The 13,012-nt window shown below is 36.0% G+C and overlaps 3 protein-coding genes across 3 annotated transcripts; 2 read left to right on the forward strand and 1 right to left on the reverse strand.

Moving 5' to 3' along the window:
* Positions 1-1,525: 1,525 nt before the first annotated feature.
* On the reverse strand, positions 1,526-4,602 carry LOC118272642 (DNA replication factor Cdt1). Its single transcript, XM_035589262.2, has 3 exons — positions 3,940-4,602; positions 3,518-3,653; positions 1,526-3,194 (listed from the first exon to the last, which is right to left on the reverse strand). The coding sequence occupies exons 1-3, from the start codon at positions 4,455-4,457 to the stop codon at positions 2,007-2,009; spliced, it is 1,842 nt and encodes a 613-aa protein (XP_035445155.2). The 5' UTR covers positions 4,458-4,602; the 3' UTR covers positions 1,526-2,006.
* A 598-nt stretch (positions 4,603-5,200) lies between these two features.
* Positions 5,201-8,141, forward strand: LOC118272643 (monocarboxylate transporter 10-like). Its single transcript, XM_035589263.2, has one exon. The coding sequence runs from the start codon at positions 5,385-5,387 to the stop codon at positions 7,494-7,496; it is 2,112 nt and encodes a 703-aa protein (XP_035445156.2). The 5' UTR covers positions 5,201-5,384; the 3' UTR covers positions 7,497-8,141.
* A 670-nt stretch (positions 8,142-8,811) lies between these two features.
* Positions 8,812-11,606, forward strand: LOC118272441 (SRSF protein kinase 3). The gene has a single exon (XM_035588961.2). The coding sequence runs from the start codon at positions 8,951-8,953 to the stop codon at positions 10,763-10,765; it is 1,815 nt and encodes a 604-aa protein (XP_035444854.1). The 5' UTR covers positions 8,812-8,950; the 3' UTR covers positions 10,766-11,606.
* Positions 11,607-13,012: the final 1,406 nt, after the last annotated feature.

A 13,012-nucleotide genomic window follows, 5' to 3' on the forward strand; every position in this document is an offset into this window, starting at 1 on the left:
ACGAAGCGTTAATTTTACGACTATCGTCTAATATTTAAGTTTCTTGAAAAATATATCGTTTTGCGATGTCAGCGTGCCTATGTATATTGCACAGTTTACATTATTATTGCGCAATATTTATTGAAATCAGTAGGTATGGTATCTTGTCTATCTTAAGACATACCTTATTAGATACCTACCTACCTTACTTTTATCGATTATTTTTATTTATAAGTATCCCCAATCCTTACGTCGTAAAAAGATAACCTCGTGGACATCTACTTACCGCTTCGGTTCGGATAGTAGGTAAAACGAACCCTTTACTCTATTCCTATACTTAGGTACTGACGAGCCATCATCAGTATCAATAAAATCAATTATTATTATATATTCAAATTATATTTATTTTATTTAAAAAAAATAAACGTTCTAGGTACACTAGGATATTCTCCTGTGTCATGGGTACGTTTACAAACACACATACACATGAAGACCCGAAACAATTTGTGGATCATACAAAGATTTGCTCCGGAATGCTCCGTGCGGGAATCGAACCCGCTACACATTGCGCGGCAGCCGGTTACCCAGCCACCGCGCCAAACGTGCAGTCAAATTGCTTGCTGTCACTATTTTGTAGGCTATAGCCTTTCTCAATGAATTAAATAGACTATCCAACATAAAAGTAATTATCAATTCAAACCAGTAGTTCTGGAGATTAGCGTGTTCACACAAACAAATTCTTCAGTTTATAATATTAGCCACTAATAGATAATTGTCTGCCTCATTCATAGAACAATATTATTACTCTCAGCCTCTTTGGTCAAGTACTGAACATGAACAAGGGGTGGTCTTTGATTCGACTCTAGGATTGAGTAACATTAGGTATGGTATTTTAATTTCGGTAATAATAAATAGCACGGAGTCTGGAACTATGCTCGCGTATGGTAATATTCTGCTCATTCTCCATTACATGGAAAGTAGCTGGTACATTGAAGTCAGTCTAATTTATACTTGTTGTATCTTCGTAAATATAAGGCTTTTCGAACTCGGTGCTAATAAATAGCACGGAGTTTGAAACTATGCTCGCGTATGGTAATATTCTGTTCATTCTCCATTACATGGAAAGTGGCTAGTACATTGAAGTCAGTCTAATTTATTCTTTTTGTATCTTCGCATTTTACATGATTATTTTTAATAATGTGCTAGCAATACACATCAATTTTCGAAAAATTTTAGTAAAATTTTTCCCATCAGGTGACCCGTCTGCTCGTTTACCGGCTTACACCATAAAAAAATGGTACCTACAATACTATACACAAACACTTGACTATCGCAACATCACACCTTCACCTATCCCTCAAGGGGCATACATAGACATACATGATGACATGTATACCATACAACTACATAGGTAAGTATCTCTAAATAGTAAAAGCCAGTGTTCTGGGAATATGTACGCAAACTCTCCATTGTTCTCTCCAGAGTCCTAACTCTAGAACCTTCAGCGGAGTGTTGGGATTTTTATTAGTGGAATAAACACGATAAATGCTTTCAATTAAAACCTTTATTTTTATAATTAAAGAAAGAATACCACACAGTAAAGAAAAAGAAAGTAAAAATTACACACACTAACTAAATCAATAAAAACTCAAAGGTTTCACAGTTGTCCAGTTCATGTTATACATTAAATATATATAGTAATGGTGGTTTGAATCATTATTAAATAAATAAAAAAATATATAAGATGTCAGCTTAAATCTACAAGATTTAACTATGTCAATATATATTTTTGGTTTGAAATGAGGTCAAATACTTGTTTATCCAATTACTTTTTAATTTAAGAATACTTAAGAATTTACCTATTAATACATACTTAAGCAGTTCATACTGTGTAACTTGTTGAACTGTGTATTACGATTTATAAAACAACAACTTAAATGATAATAAAATGATCGAGTAATCTTCATAATTTAACAAATATGTTTTATACTTACTCAGTCTTAGTTTGTCAAGTTATTTAATGTTAACTACTCATTTCTGTATTTTGCAGCTAAAGCCTCTAACTTAGACAGGTTTTTCTGCAAGTCAGCATTTTTATCTAATTTTAAATAAGTGCTGTTTCTTATTTCATGTAACTTAACGAAATCTGGCAGCTCCTCAGTAAGCACTTTGATATCTTTCTGCAGATCACTTGCAGGTATGTTAGCTTTGAAGCTGCTATCCAGTTTAGAGAGAATTATGTTTAGAGCTAAAACATTTTTCCTCTCAGTCACAAAGATATTTCGCAAAGTACGAGCTAGATCTGGCAGACGGCTGTAAACCAAGTACTTTTTGTCATTCTCAGATGACCTTGTCATGGCTTCTAAAGCTTTGGCAGCTTGTTTAGCTTTTACCTTTTCCAACAGAGAGGTGGGCAGGTTGCGTAGTGCTGGGTTCACTATAGTCACCGCACTAGTGGAAGGCTGGCTTGTCTGTGTACTGGTACTTGCCATGCCATTTATACTAATACTTGGTTTGCTGTCTGTTATGCCAGTTGCAGCCATTTCTTGCTGAGTGAGGCCACGAGCCTTTGCCTGAGCGAGTTTTTCTAAAGCTCTTTCCATCTTTGTGTTACATTTGAATAATTCTCGCGCCTTGGCCAGAACATCTTGAGCATTTGAGAATTTTTCAACATTCGGCATTTCAGGTAACTTTGCACTCTCAACTTCAGGTATCTTCTCAATATCAAATTCAGGATGCCAACGAGTCAATTTATCGTCAGGGATCACCATTGGAGGGTCAAGTGTCTGCAAGTACTGTGCATGGTGCTTCTTTACTAACTGCAGCAAGATGTCATAAAAGTATCTGCGCCTCTCTAGCAGTACAGTTGGATTCATGATTTTAATATCATTAGGGAAGTTAGGTGAGATCAACAATTCATATTGTTCTTTCTGAGCTGAAGCACTGAAATTCTTCACTTTTTGAATTTCATAATTATAGAAATCAGGTACAAGATGTTTGATTTGAGCCAAATGTTTTTGAGTGAATGAACGCTTGAGCATCTCTTGTACTGAAGGTCTGAGTTTGGCAAAAGTTATCTTTTCATTTCTGTTGTAAAGTAAAGCAACAACAGTTTCCATGCCACGGAACAGTTCAGCCAGGAATCTGTAGTGGTGAGGCAAAGGTAAGCTGCTGGATGTTGAGGCAAGGGCCGCATGTCTGATGTATGCAGGGACCTGGAAATATCAAGAAAATATTTTACATTATGTACAAAGCAAAATTTAAGCTAAAACAAAACAATGTGAATAAATTGAAATGGTAGATTCTATAAACCGTCATGGATAATGTTCACATTAGTAACTTCTTTTCACCTCTTGATTGCTGCAATATACAATAAGACAATGGAAAATACATTGTTACATTTACATCTAAATTCTGGCATACCAGGGCTTAATGTACATAATAACATTTTACTTTCAATTTATCAAACTCAGGGATATATCTAATACAACTTTGTATTATAAGGATTTACTTAAAATTTAAATTTTTGAATACAAACCTTGCTAGGACTCTTGATAGGGCTGACCACCACTTTTCTCGGTGATATAAGTGGCCTCTGCGGAACTGCTGGTGCGGGCATGCATTTCTTTGGAGACAATAACTCATTCTGCTGAAGCTGGGCCTTCTTACTGGGACTGGAATATGAGCAATAAATGATATAACTATAATGAAAAAATAACACACTGTTTTGTTATACACAACAAATGTTAATTTTGAGTGTATAGGAGTATAGGCATACCCAATATTGTCTCCCAATAAACCATATTATAATAAATCATCAAAAGATACATTCAATTTACAAAGGAGATTCATTTACATTAATGTGTTACAAGAATATGCCACAGTCCTTTACAATCAATCTTTGACTTTTAAGACCATAGTAGTTAGTAGGTTATTAGAATAATGAGAAAAATAACACACCTCACTGGTACTTCCACATCAATAGATTTAAATTCTCGAAGGTTACGTTTTTCACTGGCTTGCTGCAGTTCCTTTATGCCTTTGCTCAGTCTATCAGCAGTAGCTCTCAACTCAGCTAACCTCGAACTTCCAGCTAATTTCTTCCTTATGTCACCAAGACTCAATTCTTGACGAGAAGACACAGTTGTCTCTATTTTAGACGCCTGTGTGGTTTTAGGTGTGTTGGAGGCATTCACTTTCTTACTAAATGCCTTTGGCGCTGTCGATTCTTGTTTCGTTTGTTCTTTTGACGAAGCATGCTGAATAGCACTTTGTTTTGGTTCCTCGTTTTTAATCGCACTTGATTTAGTAAGTTGATGGGAATCTTTAGCTATAATTTCACATTTTGTTTCTGAAAGAGCTTTACCACTTGGTAGAGTTCGATCAACGTGTGGTATTTTGCTCTTAGAAGTAACAAGATCTTCAGATGCTGGCCTTTTTCTGCTCTGAAAAAACGAAGTAATGGCTGTTTGCGACATCGTAGTGAACGATTTATTTAAAAAATAAATAAATGCCTAATAGAATTAGGCTAATCTGTTTCTTAACACCAATTTTTCCCTCCAAATCGACCGTTGGCACTTCACTTGATTTAGGCTTGGTGCTGAAGTGGCGTAACGCGAGAAGTCGCGCGCAATTATTTGTCATTCTTACAAATGTCAGCTATCACTGTCACTACTGTCAGTGTCAAAATACTTTTTTGATAGTAAGTAGCTTTTCTATTGTCTATTGCCAGAAATTATTTGCATGTCGCAGCGTGTCGTGGCCCAGTATTTATTAATTTTATGTATTTGTCCGAAAAGTTGCTCATATGTTTGAGCCACATTGGAGCCACACATATATCGTAGAATGTCATGGCATCCCTAGAATGCCACATTGGCGCAAACTGTTGACGGCCAATAGCATTAGAGTGGTGTCAGGTGGTGGATTTACGGTGCATCGTGTCGCATCATGTAAATATGGCTTTTTCGTAGCTCATGGCTATGTTGAGTTTTCGATTAAATACTCAAAATGGATAAATACTTGAGTATTATAGAATTAATTTTACGGCAAGAAGAATTGTTCATGAATCATTCAAGAAAGACACATCCTAAATACATTTTTATGATCTTAATAGACTGAAGATTTATGTTTTAAAAAGTACGGATTAATAGTTTTGGAATAAATACCTTCCATCAGGTAAAAAACTTTCCGTATCCCATCATAGGTACTTTCATAATTATTCTATGGTAAGATACAGAAAATATTAAACATCCATTGATGTTTGTTGATGATTTTTGACATTTTTATTGTTAAAAATCATACTTATCCTGTAAGTGTTTATTTTTTGAATTCTTAAGAATTTAAGATAAAACACCTCCAAAACTAAAACTGATCATGTACTTGAATGTATATTAAAGAAGAATAAAATGCCATCGAAGCACCGTGGAAGCACAACGAGTGAGTACAAGGGTACAATAATTGTACCGAGTAAAGTGGTTAGCAAGAACAGCAGTGCCACCAAACTAACTAATCTAGAGGGAGTCGAAGAAACAGAAATTACTGCACAAATATCAGTACCAAATGAAGGAGGATGGGGATGGGTCGTTGTTCTATGCAGTTTTTTGACTATCTTCGTCTTTGATGGAATTTACTTCACGTTTGGCAGCATGTTAAAGGAAATGACGTACGACCTTGGAGTAGACGAATCATTGGTAGCACTTGTAAATTCAATAGCAGTGGCACTTTATTTTGTTGGGGGCCCTTTAGTATCGGCCCTTATTAATAGATTTGGATTTCGAGCTATTGCAATGACTGGTTCCATCACTAGTTCTATAGCGTTATTAGGGACTTATTTTGCTGCTGATTATATGTCAATCCTTTTTTTATACGGAATTGTTGGAGGAGCTGGAGCTTGTTTATGTAGCATGCCATCGGGATTAGTAGTAGGCTTTTATTTTGAACGGCTTAGATCTATAGCAATGGCAATATCGAGTACTGGTTCAAGTTTAGGAATCATGGTCCTGTTTAGCGTAAACACATATATTGTTAACCTGGCTGGATGGCGCGTATTAATGCTGTTTCATTCTGGTTTAGTAGCTTCAACATACTTCTTTACTATGTCTTTTAAACCTTTGCTCTCGTTGACTGTAACGGCATCACCTATAACAGATACTGGTGCTACTACTACAGAACGCACACGTACAATAACTTATTTACCAAGTGTGGGTACTATGAAAACACCATCTAAAACAGCATCTAAAACAAAAAGTGAAGTGAAGGCTAGTGCAGCGGAACGACTCTTTAGTGCAGTGTCTAATCCTCACTTTCCTACTGCGGCAGCAGTGATTGGGGAAAGTGTAGCGGTTACACCGACTCAACAAACGGACCAAGCCGGACAAATAGGACAACCGGGGACATCATATGCAGCTGTTCCATCGAGGCTTGTCGTAACAGCACAAGGACCACAAAGTGGAATGACTAAGAAACAGTTAAAGCAAGTCCAATCATTAATATCAAAGTCAAAAACAAGTGTACGTGAAAAAAGAGCAGAGTCTGCAGATAAAGCAGAATTAGTCATTGTGGAAAAAGAAAAACTGCAGAAATGGTGGCAAAGATTATTTCATTGGGAAAAGCATATAGCTGAAGCGAGGCCTATGTATCGTGATGACGCTTTTTATGAGGGCCCCTTAGACAGGTTACCTGCTTATCAGAAAAGTAGGATAGACACAGCTCCTGAAGAAAGAACTGGTCTTGAATATCAAATGGCCGTCACACGTGCAGTGACCGCTGCAGATTTAGAAGAAAAAAGAGGAGTTTACACTGCTGCAGTAAGAAGAGTTTTAGCTACCATGATGGATCCAAAGCTATTAAAAAGAGGTTCTTTTCTATTACTGTGTTCGAGTGGTTTCTTCACATATTTAGGCTTTTTAGTACCTTACGTATATTTGCCCGACAGAAATCGGCAACAAGGAATAGATCCCACACATTGTAGTTTATTTATAAGTGTCATGGGTTTAGCAAATGCGTGTGGCCGTCTGGTTATAGGTACAATAGCCATGAAAGTCAACCCTGTAAATCTTTATGCGATTGTATGTATAATATCTGGATTTGCGGTAATGGCATTTAATTTTTCGTTCAATTTGTATTATCAGTACGCAATATGCGTACTTTTTGGATTTCATATAGCCAGTCTAAGTTCCATGCGAAGTATAGTAATAGTTCAATTGTTCGGTCTGGATTTGTTAACTAATGCAACTGGTGTTATGATAATGTTTCAAGGCGTAGGGAGTCTAATAAGCACCCCGCTGTCTGGCGTTCTCAAAAGTCAATTTGGTTATGATGTATCTTTTTACGTAGCCGGAGTGTTAATTTGTATGAGTGGCTTTGTTTTAATCCCGGCTAGCAGACTTAATAGACGAGAGCGGGATAGATTAAAGGAAAAAGAGGATGCAGAAGCTAAAAAGAAAGCTGTCACGTCGACTCAGTCTCCTGTGGCAACAACTGTAAAAAAGGGCGCAAACACCGGTCCAGTATCATGAAATTGTATTTATTTTATTGCTTCTGTAAAATTTTAAATGAATAAGGAATTATCATTGTACCATATTGATCGAGACCCAGACTGAATAGAAACTAGCCCTATCTTATGAATCAAACGAATTTAATCATGTGATTTAGAAAAAAAAGATGTATAAGTATCATTTTAAATACAACAACTTACATAACTTACACTTAAGATTTCAAACGGTAGAATTTGTAATAACTTCAAATTGAATCTTAACCTTTTTTAATTTACGTAAATACATTTATTCTCCAATATGTAATTGTATTAGTTTTTCACTTGATGAAAAGTATATTATGTCATTGTATATTGTCAGTCCAGTCAGCACAGTTGTGTGCAGGTGCAGGTACAGAGACAGAGTAAATATTGATATACTAAATTATATTGTTGTTAACGAAACTATATTATCTTTTATAACCACTGGTCGTCTCAGTATCAGTAGCCTATAGGTATGTACTGTATGTATCTTATTTTCGTACCTGCATATAAAATAACTGTGCAGATTGTACTTCAAGTGGAAATAACTAATATATTTATTATTTTATAGTTAAACTTGTCATGTAGGCGTATTCTGATATTTTGTTTAATGATTACTCGCAATAATATATTATAATTATTTGACTAAGTGTTGTTATATTTTTAAAGTACCCATCACAACCTTTTATTATTTATTAAATTGCACTACTTATCTAGAAAATAGTAAGTAGTAGGTATGTTTTTGTATTAGGTCGACCGCACGATCGTGGATGTTGAAGCGCACTCCTCACTTCTATACCTAATAAGTTTCTAATTAGAAATCCAATAATAATAATAAGTTTCTCATTAGAAAGTCAATAAATTTCTAATGAAAAATTATAAATCGCCAATCCGCCTTGAGCAAGAATAGTGATTAATATTCACACCTTCTCCATGTGAGAAAGGGCCTTTGTGCAGCAGTGGGCAGTTATAGGCGGTTAATGTTGAATATCTTTAGGTTCTCATACCGATGATTTTAGAATGATGGAATCGTAAATAAAATATCTGGGATTCAGACCAATGGTAACAAAATACAACAAGGAGCCAAGACACTTTGGAATTGAATGGAAAGTGTCATTATAAAAGAGTCTTGTGAAGAGCAGTGGCGCCCCCCTTCTTCCACAATGCTTGCGCGTTTGCTTTCAATGTAAGTATTGTGGTAAAATATTGCTATCTAATGGAAATTAATTAAAAAAATCTGTTTGTGAACACTGGTGTATAAAGTTAATATTAACATAAGTGATGTCCGAGTGGTCTATGGATGTATGTTTTAAATTTTATTTTTACTAGCAACATTTCGCGTTCATGTTCGAGCGCATTTTGTTCTGCGACCGGCCGCCATACTCAAACAAAAAGATTTGAGATGAAAAGATAAATTTATATATATATTGGCGTTGTTGAAAGTGTTTAATTTACTAAATGAGTTCTAAATCAGATGTAAATAGAAGAGTGCTCGCCATTCAGGCGAAAAAGAAACGGCATAAACTCGGTAAAAAGAAAAATCGCGAGGAGGACCACGGGGCTGGTGTACAAGGAAACGGTCTGCGCAACCAGAATCAGAATCGTTTAGAACCTACACATAGTTCTTCCAATGAGACGATCGAGGAAGATGAGGACGAGCAATACGCGAGCGACGACGAGGAACAGGAGGACAGCGCCGACTATTGTAAGGGTGGTTACCATCCTGTCAAAATTGGAGACTTGTTCCTGAATCGGTACCACGTCACTAGAAAACTGGGATGGGGTCATTTTTCTACCGTGTGGTTGTGTTGGGATCTCGTCGACAAGCGTTTCGTCGCATTGAAAGTCGTTAAATCGGCACCTCATTTCACGGAAACTGCTTTAGACGAAATTAAAATACTCAAAGCAGTTCGAGACAGCGATCCATCGGATCCCAAGAGGAATAAAACCGTTCAGTTGCTTAATGACTTTAAAATAACTGGTGTGAATGGAACCCATGTGTGCATGGTGTTTGAAGTTTTGGGTCACCATCTATTGAAGTTGATACTCAAGTCTAATTATAGAGGTATACCACGAGAAAACGTCAAAACAATCATTCGTCAAGTCCTTGAAGGCTTGGATTACCTCCACACCAAATGTAAGATAATTCATACAGATATTAAACCTGAAAATGTATTGGTTTGTGTTGATGAATCTTACATCCGCAAACTGGCAGCTGAAGCTACTGAATTACATTCCTTAGGCTTGAGATTGCCTCACTCCTTGATTAGTACTGCACCAAAGGAATTTCAAGAACAGGTAGTCACTGCTAAAATGAGTAGAAATAAAAAGAAAAAATTAAAGAAGAAAGCAAAGCGTCAGTCAATGTTACTTAAAAAACAAATGGAACAGATTGAGGAAATGGAAGAACAGAAGAAAGTGGTCAATAACAGTGAGTCTGCGCCGATGTCACAGGACAATGACGATTCACCTCCAACACCTGAAGAGGCAAGTGTGATTGAAACAACCCGCTCTGACAATGAAACTAACATTAATGGTTGTAGTGATGAGAGAGCTGATGAGGAAGCTTTTGACACTGATGCAGATGCAGTACAGGTAAGAACTAAGCAATATGGCTGTGGAGATGATGCAGGAACCCCTATGTCTGAGGGAGAAATGACTGACACTCCACCGTCTTTTAATTCTCAGTCTACTAAAGGTAAATCCCTGGATAAGAAATTTGATCCAGCTTTTGATATCTGTGACCTAGAAGTAAAGATTGCAGATCTAGGTAATGCTTGTTGGGTCCACCGACATTTTACTGAAGATATTCAAACCAGGCAGTACAGATCTCTGGAAGTTTTGCTAAGTGCTGGCTATGGGACTTCAGCTGACATCTGGAGCACTGCTTGTATGGCTTTTGAGCTGGCTACTGGAGACTATTTGTTTGAGCCTCATTCTGGAGATGGGTATAGCCGTGACGAAGACCACCTTGCTCACATTATTGAATTACTAGGTGACATTCCTAAAAGAATTGCCGCCTCAGGAAAATATTCAAAGGTATTCTTCAATAAAAAGGGTGAGCTGAGGAACATAACAGGCTTAAAACCATGGGGCTTGGTATCAGTTTTAACTGAGAAATATGAATGGAGTCAGAAAGATGCAGAAGATTTTGCTGATTTCTTAAAACCCATGCTTGACTTTGACCCAAACCGGCGAGCCACTGCTTATGAGTGCCTTCAGCACCCATGGTTGAAACAGGCTGAACCTGAACAAAACGAGTCTGACAAATAACATTATATTGCTCTCTGAAATGAATGATCATACATTCATGAAATCAGTAGTGTCAACATACAAAGTATTTCAGTCTTATACAATTTTAATAAAAAGGTTTATTTATGGATTTCTTTGTGAATAATTTACTTTGTATCTTAGATTGTTTTGTTAGCAATCCTTAATTGTTTAAAATAGAAATTGTGTATGACTACTTAATGAAGATAAGTTGTTAAATTCCAATACACTTGTCTTGCAATGCTTGGCAGCAGAGTATATAATACATCAGCTGCTCCACATATTTTATCTGGACATAATATATAATGATTGGCAATATTATAAAACATCTTAAATTACTCAAACTGAAGTGTACAGATAACTTTAGGAAAAATTGTGATGTATGACATGTAGACAATATAGGTTTTGTCACATTAATCTATTAGGTATTTAGTTGACATAATGACATAGCTCTGCACTTAAATACAAGATCCTAGAAGGTGAGGAAACTAATATAATGAAGTCATGCATGCATAGGTAGCCTTTCAGGAAGTAGAATGTTCACATAGTTTAAGTTTGTGTTTTATCACTATCACAATAAAAATCTCATTATGTAAACTTAGGAATAAGACAGTATTTGTAATGCCACACCTCCGAGACTGCCTTTTTATATTTCGATGAGTCATCAAAATTTAACAATGGCTGGATTGAAGCTATTCGGAGATGGCATTAGACAGTGTCCTCTAAACCAGCTGATAGTATAATTATTTATCATAGATCCCAATTTACATGACCATAATTTGTATTAATTATATCTGCAAATTTACATGAATAAAATGTCCAAACGAGCTTGTTACTATGTTTATTTTTGTTTTTATTTTGTAATAAATTTTCTTGTCTTACTAATCCTCAAATGGTAAATTACAAAGTACAATGGGAGTCTTTTTGATTTCTTTTGTTTTCTATACATAAAACAAGAAGAATAGGCATGGTAATGCAATGTAACCAAGGCGCGGCCGGAAATATTGCTGTAAGGATTTGATGCTCCCGCAACGCTCATTGTGTCTAGGGTTTAGTATTGTGACGCGAGAGTGAGATACTCGTTACGGTTACGCGCACGCATCACATGTAGATACCCAGCTATAGCAAAGTATGTATGTACGCACATTGTGTTGAATAAACAATGTAATCCATTCCTTTACTTGGTACAAGCTAAAACTAGATATCTTGATCTGTGTGCAGTGATTATTTCACACCACTCATGCTGAGTGCTGTGTTGATTAACTATGTGTGATACATTAATATTGCTGAAATGTAAAATGGGGTGAATAAATGTTAGGATATTTTCTCAACATTTGTTTACATTTTACATTAAACGGTACCTAATACTAATTGATATTATTATGGAATAAATGATGCTGAGATATAAGGTACCTATAATGGGAATTAATTTTAAAAAATACTACCCGGGCGATTTTACCCACTCTGCTTGGCTCCTTTTGGTCGTAGCGTGATGTAGCCTTCCTCAATTAATTGATTATTACCAAAAAGTTTCAAATCGACACAGTAGTTCCAGAGATGCGTTTAAACAAATTCTTCAGTTTTAATTTATAGTATAAGATTACATAACATTTTATACATAAACTACCTACCTATAGAAAATAGTTAAGTATGCACTCCGAGTGTCGATCTACTGAGTCAGGTACCTAAGTAGGTCAGTATGTACTGTTATTTGCAGTTATTGAATTTGACATTTTTATTGTAGTTTTGTCCTACAAATCCTTAAATATTCTACCAATTAATAAGGCATCTATCTTCTAGTCTAGTCCTGAGAGGAAGTGTTGTTTGATTGTTTGTCGTGGGATTTGTTTGAAGTATCAGACTAATGTTCGAAAGTCAAATGACATGCAGTAACCGCACCTACGCTGCGGTGAATTTCCAAGAGAATTTAAGGTGGATTTAATTTTAGAGTAGGTACTCAGGGGTGACTATTCAGTAATCAGCATACGAGCCTATGAGTCATAGTAGGTAGGTACAAATGGCCAAATCTACCGACCGCGACTGATGCCGATAGGTTGAGTCGTTTAGTGAGTCTACTAAAGTTCACAGAGTAAACCAATAATACTAGATTTATTGTTACTTCTATGCATTTAATATAGAAATATGTATAGAGATAGATAGCTTGATGTGTAAAACAGATACCAAGAAAGTTAAATAAAACAATTATTTTGGAGTAACTAAACGTCGATTAGGTATAGTACAGACCCAACG

This window comes from Spodoptera frugiperda, chromosome 4 (genome assembly GCF_023101765.2).
Source record: "Spodoptera frugiperda isolate SF20-4 chromosome 4, AGI-APGP_CSIRO_Sfru_2.0, whole genome shotgun sequence".
In the NCBI taxonomy this organism is placed as follows: domain Eukaryota; kingdom Metazoa; phylum Arthropoda; class Insecta; order Lepidoptera; family Noctuidae; genus Spodoptera; species Spodoptera frugiperda.

Coding starts and splice junctions, on each gene's coding strand:
- LOC118272642 (XM_035589262.2), bottom strand. CDS start 4,457: ATGTCGCAAACAGCCATTACTTCGTTTTTTCAGAGCAGAAAAAGGCCA. Junction 3,654..3,939: donor GATGTGGAAGTACCAGTGAG/GTGTGTTATTTT, acceptor CTCATATTCCAG/TCCCAGTAAGAAGGCCCAGC. Junction 3,195..3,517: donor CTATCAAGAGTCCTAGCAAG/GTTTGTATTCAA, acceptor TGATATTTCCAG/GTCCCTGCATACATCAGACA.
- LOC118272643 (XM_035589263.2), top strand. CDS start 5,385: ATGCCATCGAAGCACCGTGGAAGCACAACGAGTGAGTACAAGGGTACA.
- LOC118272441 (XM_035588961.2), top strand. CDS start 8,951: ATGAGTTCTAAATCAGATGTAAATAGAAGAGTGCTCGCCATTCAGGCG.